At 39.4% G+C, this 26483-nt stretch overlaps 1 protein-coding gene across 2 annotated transcripts in view; it reads right to left on the bottom strand.

Moving 5' to 3' along the window:
* BICC1 (BicC family RNA binding protein 1) overlaps positions 1–26483 on the bottom strand; it is an 89799-nt gene that overhangs the window by 23193 nt on the left and 40123 nt on the right. The window contains exons 1-3 of one of the 2 annotated variants that reach the window (XM_058029568.1): positions 21809–21880; positions 5748–5950; positions 8–87 (exon numbers count right to left, since the gene is read on the bottom strand). In XM_058029568.1, the coding sequence (XP_057885551.1) occupies positions 8–28 (21 nt within the window). In that variant the 5' untranslated portion in view covers positions 29–87; positions 5748–5950; positions 21809–21880. Of the gene's footprint in view, positions 1–7; positions 88–5747; positions 5951–21808; positions 21881–26483 lie in introns of those variants that run through there. The other variant, XM_058029567.1, reaches the window with a different exon arrangement.

Below are 26483 nucleotides of genomic sequence, written 5' to 3' on the forward strand. Positions count from 1 at the left end.
TTCTTACTTTTGTGTCCAAGACAGACATGATTTTCTCTTTTGCTTCCTTAACGTTCTCTTTTTTTCCAGAAACTTTAATATGGGGATCTATAGAAGAAATAAGCTTGTAAGAAAAATACAGTACAATACCTATAAAAAAATTTCCTCACCACTCCAATAAATTTGAGCCCATTATTCATAATCCACTGATAAACCATACCACCAGCCTTTGGGATTCAGCTGAAGGCCAAAATGTCTTATTCCATCCCTCCTGCCCCACAATTAGTATTACCGGAGGAATTTATTAAACACAAGAACCAACTCAAAATAAACAGAAATCAAATTTCAAATGTATATCACAGTACCATAAACACTGTCTGCAATGCAATTACATAGCTAAGCCACCGTATCTTCTCAAACCAAAAGTAGCAACAGACAATTCAAAGCTTTTTGGCAGCCACCAAACTCAAACCCTCCCTCATCATCACTTTGATATATTTAATTAGTCTCTACAAATACTCTTTGCAGTTTTAACCTGGCACTAAAGGTGGCTCCACCCAAAGTTTCTGATTGCAGTTATCAAATGAAATTTAAATGACATTTATTAAAGTAAATTGCTGAAATTCAAGTGCATAAATCAGCAGGAACACCAGCTGATGGGGGGTTTTGCCCAGTGAGATCTAAAATATTTATTCTACATCCCACTTGGTTTACATGATAATCTTCACACCACTGCCCTTAATCAACACAAGGTGTTGGGCTGAGCTATCAGGTGCAGTTCTGCATCCCATAATATACACCTGGTCAGAGAGTACAGATCCAACTTTGGAAGTAAATCAAATACCAATTACTGCAAGTGTGAAAATGACACATCAGCCAGTTTAGCAGCACCATCTGGTGTCCAGGAGCACAAAGTGCCACCGTGCAAAATTACCGACAGAGCATTAAATGTAAGTTCAGTTACAGCAAACCAAGAAATGCCCAACTCCCACCCACATTTCTGTGTGCTAGAAACAAGGGTATGACATTGCAGGTGATGCCTCTTGCCCCTGTTCTTGAGCCCTCTGCCCTTCTGCAGCGCCTTTTTCTCCTGTATTACAATGAACTGCTCTTAAAACAAAAATTCTCAACCTTCTTCTGACCCTTGAATTAATGTAATTCATTATGCTAGGCAAATACATACATCTTAGGGAATATAAAAATAAATATATTCTCAATGGCAGGAGAAAACAGCTGTAACACAACAGATCTGCCTTTTGCATCTGAATGATTGAAATCACTTCCCTGCTAAAGAAATGTGAAATAATACAACTTTAGGCTGTAAACCTGTTCTATTCAATTGAAAATTGAAACTCTTTAAGTCATGCCTGGATACTCTTTTCATTCCAACAGTAAAAAAGCCTCTAGTCGTTACCACTGAGAAGTCCTGAGCACATTCAGCTGGGGATACAAAAACACTGAAGGAACACAGGATTCACTGCCAAGTTTCATGAAAGTCAAGAAAAATGCAGCATTTTGAGTTCTGAGAAACAGATATCTTTTATTTTTTAAAATGGAAAAACCGTAGTCACAAAAACATGGTACGCACATGGAACCTACAGAGGCTTCAAAAATCTGCTGCTTCAGCCTTTCACAATGGAGCAAAGTCAAACAAAACCCCAACTAAATAGTCTTAAGGGCAAATTTTCTTTTCTTTTTAAAGTTGTCAGGAAGCCATGTGGTTGCAATGCATTTAAGCTGTGAATGATATTTGAAGTGGATGTTGCAGTCAGAAATTCCCAGGAGCAGATTCTAGCACACTGTGTGTGCTCCAAGTGCTCTTCATTTGCAACCAGGAAAAACACAAGCCCAGACCATCAACACCACTGTGGAGATGATTTTCACATATTTGTAAACATTGTATTTAAATATACATTTGATTATATGTAGGAAAATTACCTGAAATCAAGCCTGGCATCCTATTAGTACCAAAAGAGATTACTATCATTCCATAATATTTGCTCACTCATGAGTGAAAATACAGTTTAGAATACCTATTTTTTCCATTTCTCATCTCAGCTGGACACCTCTTCTGTTGATACTGACAGCTTCAGCCAAACATCCTGTATTTCTACACTTGCTTGTTCTTTTAAGATGAAAAAAAGCTCAATTGCTCAGTTTAAAAACAAAATCAAAAAACCCACAAAGTAAAAAAGAATCCATTGATGCCAGAGATTATTCTAAAATGTGCTACCAAATCTTTTAAAATTGGTCTTAAGTACCCTCTCCTTAACTGATTTCATCTCAAGGACACAGTGGTTGGAAATGGATATGAAGCAGGTCATTTTAAGCCAAAGAAATTCTTACTTTGAGTGTTGTTCCCTCATTCCTTCAGTGAAAAACTAATTAAATACAACATCCTCATCAAATTTTGCATGAAAATAATTACTTGTAACTAAAAGATTCTGAAGTGTTTGAATTGGCCTTGCATGAGTTGAAAGCACATTGAAACTAGAGATGATCTGCAGGAAAACTCACAGGTACCCAAATAGCAATCAACAAACAGACCATTTCAGCAAACAATTAAGAAATTAGAGAGACAATTAGATCATAATAACCTGACTTTCTGTGTATTACAGAAACAAAATTAATTTCTTAATATAGCTATGGAATCAAACAGCTTGTTTGCTTTGCAGCTGATTCCATGGATTAACAGTTACATTTAATTTAGGAAAAAAATCCTACCATGTCTTAGGCATTAAGACAAAAATCTTGGTTGGATAAAACTCTATATTTAATTTTTGAGTTATCTACAGGTGTGATGGCAGCAATGCACTGTCAAAGCCCCCAGAAATCCCCATGGCACTCTCAGAAGCGTGGAGAGGATTGTCAGGCACAAATCTGTGCCCAGTGTGATGATGTCTGGGAGTGACAGTGCAGATAAGCACAAAGCATCCCTCCAGAGGTTACTGCCACTGAGCCACCTGGCCATGGCACCCAGCACCCACTGAACCAAACAGCTCCCCTGGCTGGGGCCACAACCATCAACTTCTGTCCAGGTGGTGCTAAACCATCCCTCATCCCTAAAGAACACCTGTTTTTACTGGGGGGAAAAAAAATCACCTTGTTCTTAAAGTTCCTCAATATAACTGGGAGTATGCTCCATATAAAACTGGAGAGAGCAAAGAGCAGGTGCCTTCCACAAATAAAGACATGAGACACCAAAGCTTTGCAAGCTATTTGCAAACACAGAACAAAGGTCTGTGCACTAGAGGCATATAAGGCTTTAACACTTTAAATAAAGTGTAGTATCAGACCCTGGAAAAGGTTTTAACTCATAAGAAACAACATGATTAGTGTCGTGCAAACTATTAAAAATGCCATTCTATAGTAATCCATCTTTTCCATCAATTTTGAAGGGCAGTATATTTTTCTTTGGGAATGGAAAAGATAAAATGCATTTTAACAAGCCTTCCCCCTCCACCTCAAGAATGGAGGAATATTTACATAGAATAGAAAGCTGAAGTTATGCAACAGACACTGCTGGAAATTTTTCTCAACAGTCTTCGTGTTGCCAGACTCCTGCCTTCAAGTGGTCTTTTATTGCTCCTATCCTCAAATTCCTCACTCCACACTTTGGCAGAGTTTCCTCTCCCCAGTCTTTGTCCACAGCTACACCAGCAAGCCTCCAGCTTTATTGCTACCATTGTGTGTGACACTTCAGCAAACAAAACAAAATTCCTCCAAGCAAAAGTATATTTGTGCCAGTGCAAATGCATCTACACCAACTTCTCCCAGGCAAGAAATATTGCTAATAATGAAGCCGTTTAACTGTATAGGACTCTCCTGAAATTCAAGTGTTACATTTCATGTCTGGGGCAGCTCTTCAGACTACAGCTATGCATCCAGCTTGTTTACAGGATGAACAGCCTTAAGTTAAGTAACACAAATACCAAAATACCACTGCTCTAAAAATAGCCAGACAACTGGGCAACACCAGGGCAGATGACAGTCATTCTTAACGAGGGGCTGATTAAGATCTGAATAGCCCAAGAGCATTACAGAACTTGAGCCATTCAAACAAAAAGACAAAAGAGACCCAGCATTTTTAAGGGACAAGTTATGAGAGTGTCTGTCCCAAAAGTACTAACAAAAACACACAGCTATGTGAGAGGTTAAAAAGAAAAAAAACCCCAAACAACAAATTAACACATAGAAGTTGGTATGTTCTCATCTGAAAGGCCAAATGCACTGATCACCCTACAATAAGATGAAAAAACAGACCTATAAAACAAGTGAGTTAAGCAAAAAGGTCAAATAAGGCTTCCTATTAATATGGAACAAAGGATAATTAAATTGAAACAATTTACTTAACGCCCATAAATTAGGAAATACTGGGTGTACAGTTTTAGGAGTGGACATTCCCTCGCCAAAGTAGATAATTGGTAATAGCAAAGAGAGACTTGAAATGGCTCATGGAAAAGCAACATGAAGGGTAAAAGCATGGAACAAATGCTCAGGAGTAAGGGCACATGCAAAGGAGCTTGACTGAATAACAAAGTCAATTCAGCACTTGGACACTTGGTGCTGTTGGCTTACCCAGTTTAAAAGAATTCTTACTCTCTCTCCAATACAAGTCAGGACACTCACTTCTCCTCCCAGTGCCTAAACCACAGAAGGAAAAATCTACTCGTGTACTAAGGCAGAAAGCAATGAGCCATTTCCTACTGCAGACTCCTGTGTATTCTCAGAGGTATCACTCAAAAACAACATGTAGTTTTTTTCATTTGGGGCTGGTCTTTTTTTTTGCTTTTAAGCTGAAGTTAGACTGCAGCATCATTTTGTCTGAAGGAGATTTTACCCAGCTAACTTGGGCATGATCAAAAGCCTACTCAGAGCACCATAAACCTCAACATGGGCTGCAAGCAATTAAAAGTGTCTTCAGAGGAGACATATCCTGAGGCTCCGGGCATTCTGGGGGATCTGTTTGTTGTGGACAAACAACTGATTATGAAATGTCCCTGGGAGGAGCTAGAGCCACTGCCTATATGTGAGCACACATTTGAAGGACTGTTTTCTCAGCATTTTTTCACTCTTAACTTTCCCATTACTGGCACCTACCTCCAAACCATCTTTAGAAGAATTTCTGTTCAACTCAGGGCATGAGAAGGAAGCTGAGAAAGAGCAAACACTTGTTGCACTGTTCTGCACACTTTTCCCTCCAGGGAAGGCAGTTTACACACAGCCCTTCACTCTTGTCACAGTTTGGTTGCTCTCACCTGGGGAGCATTAACCAGCAGAGCACTGCTTTTCAACCCTGCCCTGTAACAACTGCATGATGTGCAGCCAGCAATCCCCTCCTCACTTTCCTCCACCATTTATAGTGACACACTTACATACACAGGCAGACACACAGATATTCACAAAGCAGAGACTGAGTAACACACCAACCTTACACACACAGAAACCTGAAGAAATGCAGCACAGCATCTGGTAGAGCAGAGAAAAGAATTTTCTTCCTCAAAGATTTCAGTGTAGCTCAAAAGAAAGCATCAATATCTGCAACAGGCTACTTAAAATGGCTCTTGGAGTGAAGTGTCTGTTTGATGTAAGCCTCACAAATTAAAAGAAATGAGATGCCTGTACATGAATCATAGCTGAACCCCACATTTGGATCTCCTAGCAGCTTTGAAAAATCCCCATAGAACACTGAAAATTCATGTTCAGAATGACCAGAATTAAATGAAAATTAGCCAGAAACATCAGATAAGCTTTAAAAAATAGATTACCTGTACAATATTACGTTTGGAGAATTAAACTATTGATGACTGGATTTCGGACCACTGACAGAGGAAATGAAGTTGAAAAGACTTCTCTTAAAGCATAAGCAAAGAGGGAAGACAAGGAAGAGGTAACAGATCATATGGCAATTTAAACAGAAAAGTGACCAGATTTCAAGGGAGAAGGGGAAGGCCAAGGTGGAGAAGAAAACCTGAAAAGAAGAAATGAGAATGAATTAATTGTAATCACCAAGACACTCCATTTCAGTTATACAACTTTAGTTACCACCATGATCAGCTTAAATTCCTTTTACTTCCAAAAAGAGCCTTCAGGGACATTTTGCAAATACAGTCAGCTACAAAAAGGCACATATCATGAAGCCCTTCTGCTGCTGCCCTTCAGCCTTTAGCCCAAGCAGCCACCCAAAGCAAGGCAAACTCTCAGCTGGACACAAAGCCTGTTATGGCTTATTTTTTTTCAGCATGGACACCACAAATTCGCAGTTCATGAATTAAATGTCTGTTGCCATTGCATCTCAAAGCACAAACACAGAATCACAATGCCTGGGAAAGAAAATAAGCAATACAGAGAGGAAAAAAGCTATAGTATTGCAAGATCAGCTTAATAGATGACCTAGAAAACAGCCACGACATTCCTGTCAGAAATAACACCACTGTATCTTCATTGCACATGGACTCATACTCAGGGCTGCAATTCTGATGCATAAATAATGAGATAATTTTAGTTTCTCTCACACACATTCTCAAACAAGTCCTTGTGACTCCTTTTTCTAAATAAAAAACATCATCTGACTCGTGAGCTGAAGTTCCTGCCTGAGGCTCAGCCTTCCTTGCAGCGCTCCCACATCCAATCCCTGGCTGCACCCTTCAGTGTCTGATGGCTCTGACAGACTGCACCCCCTGTGTGAGCTGGGCTGGACACAGCCCCTGCAAGGAGGAATTCTGGGGCTGGACCACCAGCAGAACAGGCAGTTTGCAGCTGATTTGGGAAGAGAACCTTCATCTCCTGAAGAACAGCAACTTAAAAACTTCCTTCCATGGAGGGGTTCAGAGCAAGCAAACACTGCCCACACTGCTCCTCTGCAAGGGTAATTTCCTTGTGATATATTGAGAAATAACAACACCAAACACCTGAAAGATGCCCAGTGTTGCCTTTCAAATCAAGAAGTCATTCCTGAGCTGTTCTCAGATGAATTTACTCTGCATCACTTCTGTCCATCTGTCTCTCCCAGTATTACATTAATAGCAAAACTCACCTCTGGGAAATTAATCACCTATTGAGCATCTCTACAATGTGAATTTCAGCAGTCACTCTGATAAATTGCATCTGGTGTCCCAAAAACTGAGTTTAAATAGAAAGATGGGCATCAGAGTAGAATACTCAGTCTCCAGTTTACCTGCAAATGCAGTGCAGAGCACATTGCAAGGTATCTGCTTGCTAGAAGCTCCTAAAAATCCAAATCCAACTAATTCCGATTTTCACTGAAAGATCATGACAAATTTGTACTCTCAAGTAATTTAATTACAGCAATAAGTTTATATAACTACATTCCAGAGCTTGAAATTTCAGTTTAACTATAGTTACTGCCAAGCACACTCACTGGATGTTAAGTCCCTTGATAATTCCCTTCATATTACAACTGTGTTTGTATTCTACCCCTCCCTTGTCTGGCCAAATGTAAGCAAATCATTGCTCTTCCCAAAAAAACACAGCAAGCCCTGATCAAAACCAGAAAAGCCCAAAATCTTCCTGCTCTTACAGGAATGACCAAAGTTCAAATCACTCTTGTGTGAGTGTAGTTACAGTACAATGCTCACCTGCTGGCTCCTTTGCTACCTAGAATTTCCTTAAAACATTCACCAACGTGAAACATTCACCAATGTGACCATAAATACATTTCATCTTCCTCGGAGCCAGTACAAATCCATGAGTTTAAGCTCTGGTGGCTGCAGGCACACAGAAATGAGATAAAAGGCTCAAACAAATGTGACTTTCTTTAAAAGCCTCCTTGCCTGTCACCTACCCTGCAGAATTAATGGCTGGGGCAGCTTTCTGAAGTGGCAGCAGTCTGGGAGAAGTGACTCCAGCAAAGGAGGGATTTGCTGCCAGCTGCTGGCACAAGGGATGCTGTGGGTTTGTGCGTGTCCGACTGCTTGGATCAGAGAGAACCAACACCAGCTCCTGTGGCTGAGTTTCAAATGCCCTGGGATGGTCTTTCTGTCCATTTATTTATTGCAAAACAGGGAGGAGTCATCTGTGCTTGAGTCAGCTGCTCCAGAAACAAAAGAAATAAACAAACTTGTGATCTAAACACAACGGTTCTTTAATTTTTAAAGTACACAGTTGTGGGGTTTGGGGGAATTTTTCTTCAGAATGTAAGAAACAGTCTGCACTGACAGTTTCTCATTTACAGAGAAAGTTAATAAAAAGCAGATGGAGGTCACAATACAGCAACTACAATACGTGCTGTAATTAATCTGGCACTCCAAACAATCAACACAATGTCAGCAAGACACTCACTTTAAGTCTCTAAGTCAATTACAGACTGATGAACAGCAACACATTACAGAAATTATTGACCATTTACAAAGTTGCACTGAGGTAAGAAATCCTTCAGCTGCAATAGGTACCCTGTAGGTTAATTAGGAAAAGTACTTCTCCCAAGTATTTGCTTAAAGTGAATACTTGGGAGAGGTACTTAAACAAAAAGAGGTTTCCCCTCAAAATATTCACAAACCAAACATCATAAACACAGAAAATAGTGGAATTTTTCCACCTTTACATCTCACGCTGAGGAGAGCAGCCACTGGCCAAAGAAAAACTGGATAATCCACATGCATGCACTCATTTCAAACGGCAAAATATGCAAACACTGTCACTCCTGGCAAACTATTAAAAAACTAGACTAGAAGAAAGTGAGGCATAGGAAGTCTGAGCCTCCAGATAGAGAGCATGTCCACTCAGAAAAAGGGTGGCAGTGCTGTTCCATTTGAAATACTGAGAAAAATCAAAGAAAATGAGCCTTGTTTCAAGTTCTACATCCACAGTTGGAAGAAAAAAAAAATTCATCATCCCTGTGTTACTTTTCCAGTAACTGTTTCTCTAAAGAAAAAAATAATTACAGTCCATTTCCAGCCATCTCCTACCAATATTTCACGTCCCACCAATTGGCATCAGGAAAATGTAGTCCCAGCTGTGGATGAAAAACGTAAGTCAGCTGAAAATTGTCCCCACAGTGTATCTGTCTAAATACTTGTGGGAGAATACAAGTTTTACATTAACTGTAGCAAAATCTAGTTCACAAGTACAGCAAAAAAACACCCTAAAAATTGGTAATTCCATCAATAATATATTTATGTTATATTCATAAAGTTGCCTGCAACTGATTTTACTTGGGTAAATTTCAACCAGCATTAAATCAAAGGAGTTCTGTAAATACATGTGTATTATAAAAGGCATGAGAGTTACTTGAAAAATTACCAGCAAACACTCGACTTAAAAACCAGAGAATTGCTTGAGAGAAACCACAGAATATGACCCAGAACTGCCCATACTCCATCATAGCAGTCTAACTCCTGAATGGCAATGCTGGACATAGGCTTATATCAATATTTTAGTTAGCAGCTTCAATATTTTAGTTAGCAGCTAAGGCCTCACATACCTCACTCTCTGGATAATATTTAGCCTGCCCATGAAAAAATGAACAAAAAAAAAAGCTTGTGCCATGAGGGTGATTAAGACACTGGCAACTGAAAGAAGTCAACAGGACAAAAACTCATATCATTATCAGCAGTAGAGAGCACCACCTCTCCCCACAGCTCTTGCTCCCATCTTTTCCCTGCCAGCAGATGACAGCAGAACAGCAAAGGGCACCGCTTGCAGACACAGGTTTAGAAATTGCACTTCAGGCACTCAGGTCTGAGTTACCAGATGTTCATTTTCAGTTGCTGCTGATGCTGGCAATGAGTGAGGTTAAAGTTTTAGTTGTAAAAATAACAGAAGATGGAGCAGAAAATATGCAAAAAATATCTGTGTCCATTAATGTATGTTAGGAAGAAAAAACGAGAGTTAATGGCCAAGAGGCTCTTAATTCTTGATAATTCCTTCTTTTGGCTGATATGCTGCTTACACTGCTAAGAAGCAATTTTCTATATAATGAGTCAGCTGATTAAAAGCATAACCCATTTTGTGGTAGCTTTCTTATCTTGGTCTGGCACTCCACCAGTAATTCATTCTATAAATGAACTTCTCTGTAGTAGTTTCTTTTGGTTTATTTTTTTCCAACCCCATCACTCTGGAACTAACTCCATCTTACTTATGGAATCCAAAATCTGCTCCTCACCCAAATGCACACGTGTACACAGTCATGGCATTCCTACTGGGATTCCTTCTTGCAGCATCCTTCAGTAAGCAAATCCACAAGAAGAAAAAAAAAATTATGCACCCAAATAGTCACTTTCCATATTTATTCCCCTCACAGAAAGCACACATTCAATCTGACAATTCAGATTTCTTTGATGTGACCAAAGTGCATCTATGAGCAAAGTCAATTCCCCTTTGCAACACTCCGCATGACAGAGGCAGGAGAGCTGAGCATGAGCAGGAATTTGCACACATATAGCTACAAATTTACTTCTGGAAATCTCAGTGGGGGTGTTTGGCATTAGAGGATTTTACGCCAATTCCACAAAAAAAGCTTGCACTTTCCTGAAGCCCAGTATTTTCACAGCTTACTTTCTTGGCCACTACTCTCCTCCAGCACTGCAAAACCAAGTTTACATTATTTGACATTGCACTGGACACAAATCCAATCAGCTGGATGAAAGCTGCACTCAGAATTAATCATTTTTATTGCCATCTTGGTTTACTTGCACACATTCTAACTCTGTAATTTTTTTTAGTAGAAATTGCCAATATCCTCAGCTCCCATGGACTAGAAATTCATATTTTGCATTCCTGGTATTTTAAGTCACCCATATGTTTTGATGCAAAATAAGACATCTGGTAAATGTTTAAGAAATTTAAATTGCAGCCATCAAAACTGCAACTTTATGGAAGCTGCACAAAAACATTAAATGGGCATGGTGACATGTTAGACACTGAATCACTGGTTTAGGACAGTAATTAAGGTACACATCAATACAGCAGCATTTAGCAGCTTTTTGCTAGGATATTCATTAAGTAAGAACCTCAGAGTTGCGTATGATCTGATTTCCAAGACAAGGATATGTATTGGAAATCCATGCCAGGCACCTATGAACAGAAAGCTGGAATCCTCCCCTCCATCTTTTGGAATATGCATTTTCACCACCCTCCTCCTTTGCACCTCCCATCTGTTTTCCCATTTACACCATCTTTGGCACTAACTCTATCATTCAACTCTTTCAAAATCCTTATTTCTTTAAGATTCCCACTCCAACCTCACATTTCCTGCCATCCCACCTACCTCTTTCCAACTGGCTTCAGTCTCCTCATTGGCCTCTCATTTCCTCTCCGTGTCTCTCTCCATTCCACTTCATTCCCAACTTTGTCCTTTCCCACAGCTTTGTTCCCATTAACAAGAGCTCATTTGCCTTTCCCTTTCACAGGAGTTAAAACAGGGGGAAGATGTTGCCAGCAGCCCTCTGAGACTGGCCATGGCTGGTGAGCATTGCCAGAAGGTTTTGGTCTCCCCAGCTAAACGAACCCAATTCCAAAGACAAAACTACCAGGGTGCTTAACAAGCATTTACCATAAAAACACAAAGTTTTTTAAACATTAAAAATCTGGACCAAAAAAATCACCAGAACACCAGCTATGCCCGGGAATTTGTTCAATTTAGATTTGACTTCCTTTACAGACAAAATAATCTTGCCAAGTAATCATGGAATTAAATGACCAGCACAGTTTTATGCAAGGTTAAGTTTGTACAGATGAAAAAGTCTAAAATTCTGAAAACTCTATTACAGCTATTTTTCAGATATTCCCTCCTACTGCTACTTCAGAAAAATCCTGATTCAAATTACAGCTTCCAGAGGAAGTCATTAAAGAGACCAGAATTTCTATCAATGATGGTTTTGTAAGTTTGCACTTTGCCTCTGGCACAGACTCTGTCTATATTTAGAATGCTTGAAATCAAAGCACACAAAAATATCACAATTTTACTAGTAATACATCCAATTTGCAGGGGGAGGATGATACTCATGCACACTGTAATTTCAGAAGGTTTTTCTGGGGCTTCATCAGGGTTGGAGCAGGGAATGCAGCATCCAGCCCTACCTGAAAGTGCTCCTGTCCCCTGGAAAGGCTCTTTGGGGAAACTACAGAAACACTGTATCATAACCTGAAAAGACTATAATTTTTTTTGTCAGCTACAGAATATCACACATTAGGTATAATTGCTTCAGAGTATAAAAATGTAGTGTTCTCCCCAGTAATATTCAAGGGCATATGATATTTTTTTCCTTCAAACTGTGACAAGACTCTTAAGTAGATTTCCATCATGCATCTTTGTTTCTCTAAGCTTTTGAGAGCTGGAGGGTTCTGGCCTCCTCCACTCAAAGCATTTTTTGTTCCAAACCAAAACAAGAATTCAAGTCCTGTTTGCTAACCTGACATATCATTGCCACTTACTGAATAATGCTTAATTGTGCTTAATGCATCATTGGTGTGTTGAAATTAGCACCCTCAGTTACTCATATTAGTGTCAGATATTTTCATTCAGTAATGCATTATTTTGGCAGCAAGAACTTCTCAGCATCCCTTTATGCCTTCTCAGCCATTGGGATTGAAACACATGGTAGCAGGAGTATGTCATACTCTAAAAAAATGAAACATGACACTTGGCCTTTTTAACACTTCTCCAACCAAACCCAAGAAAAAGTACATGGTGACAAAAGAACAAAAATGTACTATGGACAGTTAACACCAAGAGTTCATCTTCTCTCATGAAAAATACTCAAGAGGATGAATAATCCTTTCTCTGAAGGAAAAAACACTAGAGTAATACAAATAGCATTAGTTTTGCTGTAACAAGGTCGAACAAAAATAAGCTTAATGCCACTCTAAGGAACAGAAAAAACTTCTAACTTCCCAGACCCTTTACCAGATCTGACTGAAATTTTATTTTGTGAAGCAACTGCATAGATAAGAAACCATGTTACTCCCCCTCCCCAAACACTGCCAGTATTCTCAAGAAACATTGCAGAGCACCCTTTGCAGAGCACTCTTGGCATGAGCAACTTTCAATTACATTGCAGAATCATATGTGCAATTCATCTACTTTGAAGATATGAGCAGAACCTTTTGTAAAGAAATCTACTTATATACACAGTCCTTAGCTGGACAATTGCATAACAGGGTGAATGTTTTTTCCTGTTTTTAGTGAGGTCAAATAAGAACTGCAAAGGAATTTTGCTGCACACACAGAGAGCTGACACAGAATACCCAAACCAACAGTTCTGTTGTCATGGGCACCAACAAGGAAAAGGTTTTTAAATGCCAAGATTTTTGAGAAAAACTTTACTGAACTGGTATAAAGTCAGACCCAAAACTTTACACCTTGGGAACCAAAACTAAGCAGCTTCAGGAAAAATTCTGCTGACAAAGGAGCACTGGCCCCCACAAGGCAGCGGCCCTGAATGCCCCCTGCGTCAGTGGGACTGGCACCAGGGCATGCCAGGCTGCAGGGCTGGGCTGCCTAGCAGGGAGCCATGGAGGCAGGGGACAGCCTGCAAGCATGCAGCAAGGCAGGAGAGACAGGGAAGACCACAATGGTGTTTGCCAGCTGTGAAAACAATCATGTCTCCCTGATTTTGTTTCTAGCAGAAGTAGTTACGAGTCTTGCCTTTGCAAGTGCTTGGAAAAGGCACAGGTGAGTGCACCTTTGCAATTATTCACATGTGGAATAAACCTGTCCTGGGGTCTGGTGATCAAAACCCATTGGGCCTGCTGCTATTACATGGAGGTGTCTCAAACTGGTGCACTGGGATCCCCTTTCCATTTGCAGCTGGGAAAGACTCACGAAGTGAACTCCATCCATCCAAGCCCATCCTGCAGCACCTTTCTGTTGCTCACTGCGAGACCAGGTGAAAAGCTCCTCTCCTGAGGGAGCAGGGGCCCACAGCAGCCATCCAACCACCACCTCCCTCACATCATTGCATCAGGTAGGGACAGGGGCTGTTTCCTTGGCTTTAAGGGTGGGGAACCACATGAGTAAAGGAAGGCTCCAGAGCAGCAGCAGGTTTGAGTGGCTGGCAGAGCTCCAGCTGGGATAAAGTACATAACATTCTCACTAAGCTGAAGGATAACTTGGAGCAAGTTGAGCCAACACTTCTACTGATGTGCACGCTGAAATCAGTGCTAAGACTAAACGAATTAAACCTTAATAAGAGACCAATACAAAAGTTACCTCTGTGTGCTTAAGCATCCAGGCACTTGAGAGGTTTAGATGCTCTCTTCTCTCCATCACTCTACGTCCCTTCATCCCTAGCTAAAGGAACAGGAAGAGTCATCACTCCATACATGTTTGGTTCCTAGCAAGAGTTAGGGTACAGCCTTTCTGGTGGCACAGTTTTCAAAAGTATCTTAGTGGGTGAGAAGCTCAAGTTTGTAAGAAAAACTTTGTAAGAAAAACTCCACCCATCACTGCAGGTCTCGAAGGACCTGATTAATTACCCTACCCTTTTTAATTGGAGCATAAGGCTCTAAACCAATTAAGTGGCTATTCATAGCACAGAATTTAAGGTAGGAAAATTAGTTGATTATATCACACATTCACTTGATCAGGTTTGGTTTTGGGGTTTTATTGTAACTAGAAACAGCACACAAAGATATGAAAGTAGGTCAAGAGCAGGAGTTGACCCAACCTATGAAAAACCTCAGAGTCCTTAATTCATTAACAGCACTTGGTAGTCCTGGGATGCTGTGTGACCTTCCCAGGTGGGGCTGATTCAGCATTTAAGACTCAGGTGCAAAGTAAAACTCAGTGCCTTGCTGAATTTAAAGCAACACAAAACATCAATTCCATCTACAGTGATTTACAGTAGAGTGTTTTCCTTTAAGATTGATAAATCAGTAACACAGGCAAGTAGTGACAGGCACACAAGCAATTCCAGCACCTGAAGTTCTGTTTCCTATTATTTACAACATTTTAATGCACTTTTAGAGGTTATATATGGCTACAAAGGAAAAGATTGCAATTTTAGAAGTGAATGAAATTATAGGAGGGCTTTTAATCCCATTAACATGAGTACTTTTACCTCACATTTTACTTGGGCATAGTTTTTAAGAAAGTAGCAAGATTCACTTCTATACTGAAATAATTAGGAATAAATCTACCATAACTAAGAAGAGTAGCTTCTGTAAGAAAATGTTTTCATGCAACTTAAACCATCTCTGAAATCCCCAATCTTTAATTTCTGTGGGTTTTCCACAACACCACTAGTTCCAAATCACTTTTTAACAAAATTAAAAACAGGCATAATATATATACAGTGTGAAAAAAGGAAAAAAATAACTAATGCCTCTTTGGCCCAGAAGAAGTCAGTCATTTAAGGAAACCAATGAAACCCTCTGTTATGGCTGCAACTATATTAAGAAGGAGTAACATGTATGTAAAACCTTAAAGAAAAGGGAAACACCCAAGACCTAAAAAATAAGGTGATCCTAAACAGTCATTATTTTATATGGAATCACAGGATCTTTAAGGCTGGAAAAGACCTCCAAGATCATGAAGTCCAACCTTTGACTGAACACCACCTTGTCAATTAAGCCATGGCAGTGAGTGCCATGACTGCTTAGTTTTTGGTTTTTTTGAAGCCTTCCAAAGATGGCAACTCCACCACTTCCCTGTTCCAATTTCCCAATTCTTCACCACTCCTCCAGGGAAGATATGCACACAACCACACAGAGCACAGCATTATCTGCTTAGGAGTTGCATAAGACAAAGAAGCAAATAGCCTAAACTATTAGGAATTTTCAAGTTGCTTTTATGTTTATTTGACTGAACTAGGACTTGGCTAATTTCTTGGGGAAATTTCAAGTTATATAACTGCCCTTCGCAGACATGCCAGCATCTGAAGAACACCAAGACACCTGGTATTTAGAAAAGATGAAGTATGTAATGTAAATCTAGTGGCCTAGACCAAAATCCTTTCAGTCTTTCAGCAATCCCAGTGATAAGAAAGCAGAGAAATCTATTAATTCCACCAAACTTTGCATTTACTACAAAATACCATCAATGCAATGACAATCTCCTGAAGAAAAGGTTCAAACCCCCTTGATACCACACAAGTTCTTTTCCCTCTACTCAAGTTTCTCAACATCTGCCTCATTGAGCTCTCTGGTTTCCTTAGGGGTGTTTTGGTTTGGTGGAGGCTTTGGAGTTGTGGTTTTTGGTTGGCTGGGTGTTTCCTGGGGGGAAGAAAACTCTAGAGACTCCCAGACATGCTACAAGAGGTTACAATTATGTTTAAAGGTCACAAGACTCCTAGATAACGATGTTGTGGAGGGTTATTAACTCTTCTACTATCACTGATATTTAATAACAAAATACTGGGTTTGGACAGAAGCATTGACAAAGTCCTACTCACATCCATTAAGCCGAGGTGGGTTTTTTGCAGTGTGGAATTCCTGAGTCCTGAGTCTCTGCTCTGTACAAATGTGGGATTCAGCTCAGCTGCAGCACAAAGAGCAATATTGCATAACTTATGATGCACTTGTGCTTTAAGCAGTGATGTAATCCCTCCATGGAACACGTGTGTAAATGATGAAGTGCTTGCAATGGGATGCTGAACTGGCAGGCACAACTCTGAACTACTCATAGATTAACCACTCCTGGGATATTGTACTGCTAGAGGTTTAGCTTTAAAAGCAGTTCACACTCTTCTCAAAAAAGATTGCATTGACAAACTGAATTGAGAAAATCAGGTATTTTGGAAAGAAATTATCTAAAAAGCCTAAAATCAGATTTATCAGAAAGCCTATGGCAAAAGAAGAAATCACCTGGCATTTTATCTGCACACTGTCCTAAGGCTGCACAGCCTGACACCGCAGTTCTTGGTTCTCTCCCTCCCTGTTTCAACTGAAAATATAAACTTCAGCTTCTATCACAGTACTGGGAAACAACTGAAAATGGATTTAAAGGTCTGAAAGGACAAACATTTTAGCTTACTCTAGATATCTAAGGCAGTAACTCACAAGTTTGGCCTTGAGTTCACTAAGCAGTGACATTTGTTTTAACAAAAGAGGAGGCTCTACCTTTTATCACAACGCCTCCTGAAATAGGCAGAATGCTTCCCTTGCACCTAAACAACATTCCAATAAACCAGAGTCAGCTTTTACTGATTTGGCTGAAGTTATTTGTCTCAAGCTTGGTATTGGGTATTAACTTCATTGTGCATGTTACCTTCACAGCTCAGGATGCAAAGAGGGAAACAGCTGCACTTGGCTTACAAGGTAATTTGCAAAAGGCAAAGTTAATAGAAAAATAAGAAACCAAATTGCCAGTGTAACCAAAAGTGTAAGCAGTGCCCAATGCCAGTTATTGCTGCCTTCCTTCCAGTACCTCCAGTACTTTGCTGTTCTCCTTGGATATGAATTTAACATGCTCTGTACTTGTGTTGGAGATATGCTAATGAAAAAAAGCATGTACGAAATGCTTTGATAACAAAAGCTAGTTCAAATTTTTTGAAGTTATTAAAAAAGATGAAAGAATTGGTAAAAAGTAAAATCAAATGGAAAAAGCACAAATAGATTTTTATTGACCAACTTAAAATGCATCAGTGATAAGAGAGGAAAAACAGAAAAAAAGCAAAACAAAAAGTCACAATGCCAGAAACAGCAAATAAGAGGAGTAAAATAAAATAATGAAGCTCAAGAAAGAAAGAAAATAAATTGGTAATTTCAAGATATGATACAGATTAAAAAGAGCTGGAGACTAAAGAAAATAGAAGAGGAATGAAAATATGGGAGTAAGAAGAAGAAAAAAGAGCAAGAGAAGTCCTTTTTAGAAATGAATGATGGAAGAGACCCCAGACTTCTACCTGCTCTGCAAGTTCAATTTATTTTGCATTTCCCCTTACCATCTGTTTTAACATATTAAAATATTCCTTGCTCCAACTCTCTGATCATCTTCCTGCTTAGAGCCATTAAGTTTCCAAGAGCTGAAGGGATTCTTATGGTGGCTGTTCCCAAAAAGTTATTCCAAGCTGCATTCTGAGCACACACATCCCACAACCTCTTTGTGGCTGTTGGAATGCAAAGGGACACAGGGGTATGGGGGAGGGAGAATTTAGAAATAAAAATTAGTAAGGAATATAGGTGAAATCTGAACTCCCATACATCCATTTCCTAAAGAACAGCTTCACTGTGCATCCACAAGCACTGCTGCTGGTTGACATGACATTCACCTGCTTCCAAGGCATTCAGCATTCCAGTTCCATACAAACAGATGGGGAAACACATGAGCATGCATAGTGAGGGTTCAGACACCTAGCAAATGAACAAGAACACTCCCTCTGCAAAAGTAAAAATTATCCATGGCTAGACTTTAGGAACAGTCACTCTGGTCCCCCATGTGAGCACCAATGACAGCAGAAAGGGCTGGACAACAAGAACAAGACAGTATTTCAGAAAGGGAGAAGGAAAATCCCATCATCTTATGCCTGCTTGGAAAATGTTTGTGGAACTACAGCATCTGATCTGATGGGTAGATTGGCAATCTACTCATGCTTTCATACCACTGAATAAATCTTTAAAAGACAATTAACAGCATTCCAAAGGAACAGTAACTACAACAGAGTGAAAAGGCATGTTGAGAGCCAAAATTACTGTCCCTCAAATTGTTCTTTAATTCACCAGACTAGAGAAGATCCCAAACCTCCAGAACATGAGGCTTTGATACACCCTGAGCTCTACAGCATCAGTGCCAAGCAGAGCAAACCCTGCCAGTGCCAATTCTTTCATTACTGATGGAATCAGTCCTGAAAAGCTTTAAATTGTTCACTTCCCTCCCTAAATCCTGCATGTTATGGGATCTATTTGGCAACCTGAACAAATGGGTTGCTTTAAGATGCTGTGGAAGATTTATATGTTTGTGTGTTTTCTAAACATTTATTTCAAAATGCTTTAACCCTCTGCATCACTAGAGTAAGGCTACAGCATCTGGTGTTCATTAAAACCAGGAAATTCCTGTTTTGCTCTTATGAAACTGTTGAGAGTTGATAATAGTTTTTTTTAAAATTTAGCTTTGTGATGATGTGTTTTAGAAAACACATTAAATAATGAATTTGAATTAGCAAATTTTTTAAATCTGCTTATGCCTAATTCAGACATTAGTCTTTTGCAACTCAAAAACCCCTTCAGAAAATATTTATCAAGTGTAAGTTAATGAATTACCACTATGATGCTTAAAATATAGAATTTTGGACTCATCAATTTAAAAGTTGTAATCCATATAAGAGAAAAGAAATGATACAAAGGTTCACAAGTCATCTACTCTTGGTGCTTAAGCTTCACTATAGCACATTTTTTTCTAAAAGATCACAAAAGATTCTGGATCTTTTAGAGAACTTATTCTTCATCCTCATCCTTGCTGAATCTTACTATGTACACTTTGGCTGTAAATTTCAATATCTTTGTGTTTCAATTCAAAACAAAACGTGGTTTCTTCGTATTGATTTAGAATCAGTAGTGTCTAATTAAAACCGTCACCAGCAGTGAGAAGAACGACACCATTGAGCCCTGAGTGCTTCATGACAGACTGACCACTATCACAGGAAGAAAAGCAATGTTTTCCTAACAACTGTTTTTCCCCTGTATTGGGAGGAAAGCTGTGAATGACCTAAGGCCATAACACACAGGATCTGAAGCTGCTGAAACCACAAGCAGATTATATTGCAAAACGATACAAAAAATATAAAAAATCTGGGATGTCTGGGTGATGCCTGGGTGCAGCGTGGGGCTGGGGTAAAGCACTGTCCATCCATAGCTGCTGCTCCCTCATGAGTGACTCAGGCTCAGCCCCAGCCAAGGAGGCAGGCAGACCATGTTCTGAGGTCAAGTCCCTGCAGAGCCAGCCAGTTATTTGTTGCAGACTCTCCTCTCAATCAGAAAATGTCATTAAGTGAAGCTAAGATTATGTTAAACACTTGGAATATTTACCCCTATATAAACAGCTGCTGTATCTGCAAATGGAAACTTATAGAATTGCAAACAATTGGTATTAAGTGTAAACAGATCATATAAACTGCACCTTATTTCACAAGAAATAGGAACCTCAGGGTTAAGGGGCTCTTTGCACACAGGCTGCAATTTACTATCTTAGGTGTATATACACACAACCCAGCACACCAGAGCTGGCCAGAGAGTGGTTTAAGTCTTTAGAGCCACCCTGAAATCCACAGGCATTTGAAACACTTTTTTTAATAGTTCAGCATATTGCTAAAATGTCTTGTTTACAGCCCATTACTATCTCACTATCTAAAGTTTCTTTTGGCACAGGGACTTTGCAGGATAATCATTCCCACTGCAGATTCACTCAGTGTGCCCAGCTGGAATATGTGTTCCCTTTCCTCAGTTTTTACTTTTATCAGCCCATAACTCTTTTAGCTGTTTTATTTCCCATGGTACTCAAATTCATTCCATGTATTGATAGAGCTTCACCACATTATCTTCTACTTGAAGTCACTAATAAATAGGTTTAATTAATTTAATTTAAAGCTGCACCTCCAAGTACCAATGCAGAAGCCAGCCAACCACCTCTCTTACCCCTCTTTTTTTGCCTTTCATTCATGCTTTTCATCTTCAGAACCAAGCCCACTTAAATTAGGGGGGGAAGTTACAGGCACCACTTTATTTTTTCTTTTCTATCCTCAGAAGAAAAACAACCTCTTGTGCCTCAGCTTGCTGAGGAGCATCAGGTGTGCATCAATTCCCAGCACCCCAAGGAGAGGGCACACAGAACTCCCCAGGTTTGCACAGAGACCTTGTCACTCCTGCATTACTAGAAATGTTAGTTGCACACATTAATGCCTATATACAAAACACCTGCATTTTCCCCAGTATTAATTCCTTCCCCATTTTAGCAAGATTCTTTTTCCATGCAAGTGGGGAAAAGAAAAAATGAAATCAATTTGGACTTTAACACCATGTGGCAAAGTACCTCAGAAACAATCTCACTTTACATCATAAAAATTTTATTAATCCTGCACCTTTCTAAAAAGGTCATTTTTCTTCCCAAGAGATGTCATTAATTTACTAAGGGTAGCCCACACCTCCACCTATACACTCTATATATAACATGGAGAGAAATTATTTGAAGTTCATTTTCTTGGTTTTTAAATATGTATCAGCCTGGACAGAAATGCATGCATTGTTCCCACTTCCATTTCTTATGCAGAAGAGAAATTAAGTGTTGCTTTCAACAGTCACAGCTATGACTCCTTAAGAACAGAACAAGAAGGTTTATTTCAAAGAGAGATGTCCAGACTGTATACTTAACTCACACTAACAGGCCGGACTTCCAAAAGAAACATAATTTAAACCACAATACTGGTCATGCCTAAGAAACAGCTCCACTTAGGTTTCTTAGAGAACCCAAAAGAGTGTGCAGGCTGTCCCTGTCAGGGACACAATGAATATTTACTGTTCTGCTGGGCTTGGCCAACACTCATCTTTGTTCTCTACAGAAACAAACACAAAACCCCACAAAACACCCACTCATCTAAAATGTTACCAGAAACACTGGTTTTGACTGCTGTAAAATAAAGAAACTGTTCTGATTAGATACAGAATCGTACAGCAGAAGGCACACATGCTTAATACAGCAGTTTTGATTAAATAAATACTCACAGAATTGCAAGCTCCTTAAAATGGCTTGGTGTATCAAATACCTATATAAAGCCAAGATAACTTCAACAAGAAATTTCTATAAGAAACAGCAGACTGAAATGGAAATACTTCAGGTGACCAGTATTGATGTGTGACTCTAAAAATCTAATTCTTTATTCTATGGTTCTCACTATGCTAACAACAAATCCCACCCCATAAAAAGAGCAAAGTAAAATACCTTTTTTCGATTTTGCTCCGATCTTCAACTTTGATGGCCAAGCAATCTGTGTGTTTGTTTCTTCCATAATCTATTAAAAAAGAAAGCATTTTCAAAGAATTAAGTTTTTATTTTTCTCCTGCAAAAGCATACATTCATTTTCTGAAAATATGATGTTTACCATTTTTAAAACTGTTAAATATTATTACTTTTAAATAGCACAAGCCATGAACTGCTTCTCTAGTTTTCTTGAGAACTTTTATCTGTTAATAAGCATGGCTGAGTTCTGATCATTCAAAAGAATTCCACAGAGCAAACCCAAAATGCTCAGCAGCTTCCATGAAGTTCAAATGACCACTAATAGCTACAGCAGACTCCACATCCATCTCTGAGGGAATGTCAAACCTTTACAATTCAACACAAATATTTCTCCAGTTACCTTAAAATGGTTCTTAAGTAAAGCCTATCATATTTAAATTGAGTCTTTCTGAGTCTCCATAAGTCAAAATATATTGGTTTGCCTCACTTTTACCCAAAAGCAGCTTCTCATTATAAGCTTATCCAGACTCCAGAATTTTTATTTAGTTTAGCAGGTCGGAGCAGACATTTGACAGCATTTATTTAATATGACACAGTGTGTAACCTATCTGTACATCTCCAACCAGCCAACAGGGAAAACCTATGCACACACTCTCACACTGTGAAAACCAGGCAGTCATTTAGCTCAGTGTCAGCTCTCATTCTGCTGCCGCCTTGGGCTCAGTGACAATTCCACCAGCCCTATTACAGGCAGATTATTCTGAAATTTCATCCTGGCACAGAGCTACAGAGCTTCACCAACCCACTCAGCTGTAACACAGGAGAAGGAACTGCTTGACACCAAGGACTTCAGATAGATGAATGGAAATGCAGCTCCTAGAAATGCTGGGCATGTCTACTGAGGCTAAAGGACTTCTCTTCTATACCAAGGTCTCATCAACAAGCATGGTGAGCTCATACCTCTCATCATACTCATGAGGGAATGAAAACAATTAAAATGTCAAAATAATTAGCAAAGTCACTTGCAAGCAAAAGACTAATGCATCAACAGCTACAATACCAGTATGTTTTCCATAACAGTATAATTCAAAATTAGGCAGATTTCCCTAACAGTTCCTAATTCTTATCTTCTACATCCAAATCCCAAAGACACCACAACAACTTCCAGATTAGCATGCCATGTGGAAAAACAAAGCATCAGCCGACTTCATTATACTGTATTTTTGGTTTCAGCACTATTGGATAATAAGTTACAGCTGAAATAAAACATTTCCAGGAGGGTGAAATTCTACCAGCAACATACATATACTTTTCACCATTTTCCAATCCAGATGTGAAAAAAGCTGTTTCAAAGAATTCACTTGTCTCTTTATCTGATAAAAGGCTTTGGGCGAGGATTTTTTTTTTTTTCATTGTGCAACAGGCAGTGAAATGCACAGAAAATTGGAAGGCACTGGCTAAAAGCAAAGGGGAGATGCTAAAACAGAGAACGGTGCAGGACTGAGTTATAGAAGATCCAACATGAAAGGAACCACAAGAGAGGAGACAGAAGAAGAATGCATGTCATTCAAGGCAAGTGTTACATCCCATCAGTCCTTTACCCTCTCAATAAAGGTTGGAGACTTCTGTCTTGGAGAAATTAAATCCTCCCCGTTTCTTATGCTAAACTAAAATAAAATGAAAGCCCACAACTTCACAGCTGCACATTCTGGGGACATATGAGAAAGATGCATATAAGATCTTCAAAGGAAAAGCAGTCTGACTGCCAGCCACTGGTGATTTGGCCATCTACTATCCTTAAGCTCTTTGTAATGTTAAAAATTGCCACATTAGACCAAAAAAGATAACTCAATTTGGTCTCTACAAAGACAAGATTATCTCCTATCTTAGACAGGCAAAAAAAAAAAAAAAAAGTCAGGATGCATTTAAATGAAGTACATTTACTGAAGTATCAAAATGCTCAGTCTGTGCTAGCATTCAACTCCAGGCTGTAATGTTACAATAAACCAGAACTTTCCTAAGAACACTTAAAAAAATTAAACTACACTGCTTACTTCTTAAACCACTTAAATAAGTAATTACTTAAGAAGTAATAATTTAAGTTATTACTTCTGTATTGTATTTATTATAACAGCAGAGTGTCACAAAGCTCTGGAAAACTTCGAACTGAGTTTTTATGAGAGCAGTTAAACTTGGAAGTAAAGATGATACTGAAGAATGCATAGATTACTGTTCCATAAACTTTTTGTTTCAGCTTTACCATTCAAACCCAGGCAATTTTAAGTGACAAGACTTTATTTTTTTCCCTGAGAAATCTGGAGTAATTCCATGACAACCTCAAGTTCATGTTGCAATGGAACTGCCTCATTAGTGAAATCAGTATTATGCCACATAGCCTGAGAACAGGGGTTCTGCTCTCACATGAAAGAGAGAACTCTCAAGTGCTCCAGCCATATTACATGCATTCCAATTGTATAAATACTTGAGTTACATAACATTCAGAGGAAATTCAGCCTAGGGATGACTCAGAGTTCATGATCTCTGCAGAACAGCACCTCTACATAGCTTCCCTTATTTCCACACAAAATAAGAGATAGAGCGAGTACTAATCAGTGCTTGCCTTGCCTTGAGGGATCAGCTGACCAAAGGGATCCAGCATACCTGTCAGCAAGGTTTAATCCCCAACAAATAACCTCATGCTTCTTCTCAAAATGAAGGAAAACCTAAGAAATTGTCTTTCTACAACTTTCCTTCCTCCCCTTTGCCCAAGTGCAATTGTAGTGTTTACAAGCCAAAATATGTAAGCTATTCTCAGTGGAGAAAAAACAGAAGAGGACAAGACACTGGAGGACACCAACAAAACAAATCAGACTGTACTCTGACCCTGAAAAAATTGGCTCTAGCTGCATATCATTGGGCCTTCAAGAAAAAAAAGAGTAACTGTAAGGCAGCTGGAAGACAAGCTTTTGGCTTCCTTGTATTCCAGCTTGAAAAGTTTATAGTTTCAGCACTTTGGGGAGTTTTTACATTAAGACAGTAAGAAATTATTTTTTCTTATGCTGTATTTTTTGTTTAGCTGATTTTGGATGCAAACTGGAATGTCCTGAATGCAACAAAACCAACCAAACAAAACTCCCCCAAAGCCCACAAGTATTTCAGAATTCAAAGGAAATATTTTACACACAGTGGATGAACAAGAACAACATATATAACAGACTTCTTCATTTAAAGCAGGCACATTAAATCAAAGTATTATTCTTTATAGTTAGTGTTGGTAAGATACCTATTTCTGACCCTCCCACCTTTGGGATTTGGGCATCTTGGCCTTTTCTGCCTCCAGTATTAATCACAGTGAAAGGAAAAATGGGTCAGACAGCAATCTGCATCTACTAGTGGGTCTCTGCAGTTACCCAGTCTGAATTCCTTCCCCACTTAAGTGAAATTCTTTTTCCAGGCAAGTGAGGAAAAGAACAAAATTAAATCAGTTTGGACTTCAATACCATGTGGGAAAGTAACTCAGAGACAACCTCATTTTACACCATGAAGATGTTATGCCTAGGCTTGGAATACCTGGTTTCACAGACTTTCAGTGTTCATCTTGCATCTTCAGCTTTCAGAGAAGTTCTCTTAGTCCCCTCAGTTTAAATGCATTTACAGCTGTATAAACAAGTTTATTCTTAGGGTTTATTTGAATATGACTTAGATGAAAATGAAATAAAAATATATTTCCATAGGACAACACCTGAAGAGTCACAGCAGACAAGTGAAATTCTGCATGGGGTGATCCTTAGTTCTATCTCTTGCAGTGCATAAGAGGTGATGCAGCACAATCTGAGAGGATGACTAATCCCTGGACATGACTTTTGGCAGCAAGAACACAGCCATGGGTGTAGCTGGAACCAGAATTATTATATTTAAGGGTTTGTTGTTTTTTTTGGTTTGGGGGGAGGAGAAAGCAAGGCAAGCACAAGGATGGGAAGGAAGAACAAGATTCAAAAGAGGTTTGTGTGAAGTTACCCATTGGGAATTCAAACTCCAAAACTGGTGAGGCCAGAGAAAGCATTTGCATTCCCAGAGCACATGAGCAGGGCAGCATCAAGGACTACTGGTTGGTGAGGAAATTTGAGTATAAGGAGTTAAAAAGGAGATTACAAAACTTCGCCCAAAGCCTGGTACGCAGCTCTTGTGGAAGTCTGGCCAACATTTTGGGTGCAGCAATGGATTTGCATCCCAAGCCCTGTTGTGGTTTCTTTCCCCCTGAGGTGATGACCTACATAAGCAATTCCAATCAAGAATTCACAGTTTGTCACAGCCACTACTCAAAGTTGGACAGTACAGCCTGACCCACTGTGTAAGCCCTAATTCTGCAGGTAAGGAGGAGGGGCTGTTCCTGAGAAGCAGCAATGGCACATGGCTCCAGACACCCCACATCCCAGACTACACTGCCCAGAGCTTCCAGTTTGTGCTCCTGTGTGGCAAAAACCTCCATCTCCTATGCAGAGACCAGAATTAAAACCATAAAATACAGAGAATGCTTTAGCAAGTTTGCTGTGACTGCAGTCTGTCAGTACTGACAGCACACGTGTGGGTGCAATCTGTTTAAAACACACAACCAGAGGATGCACAGGGAGGACAAGGATCAAGCTGCACTTGTGTG

The sequence above is a fragment of the Melospiza georgiana genome, chromosome 8 (assembly GCF_028018845.1).
Source record: "Melospiza georgiana isolate bMelGeo1 chromosome 8, bMelGeo1.pri, whole genome shotgun sequence".
NCBI lineage: Eukaryota > Metazoa > Chordata > Aves > Passeriformes > Passerellidae > Melospiza > Melospiza georgiana.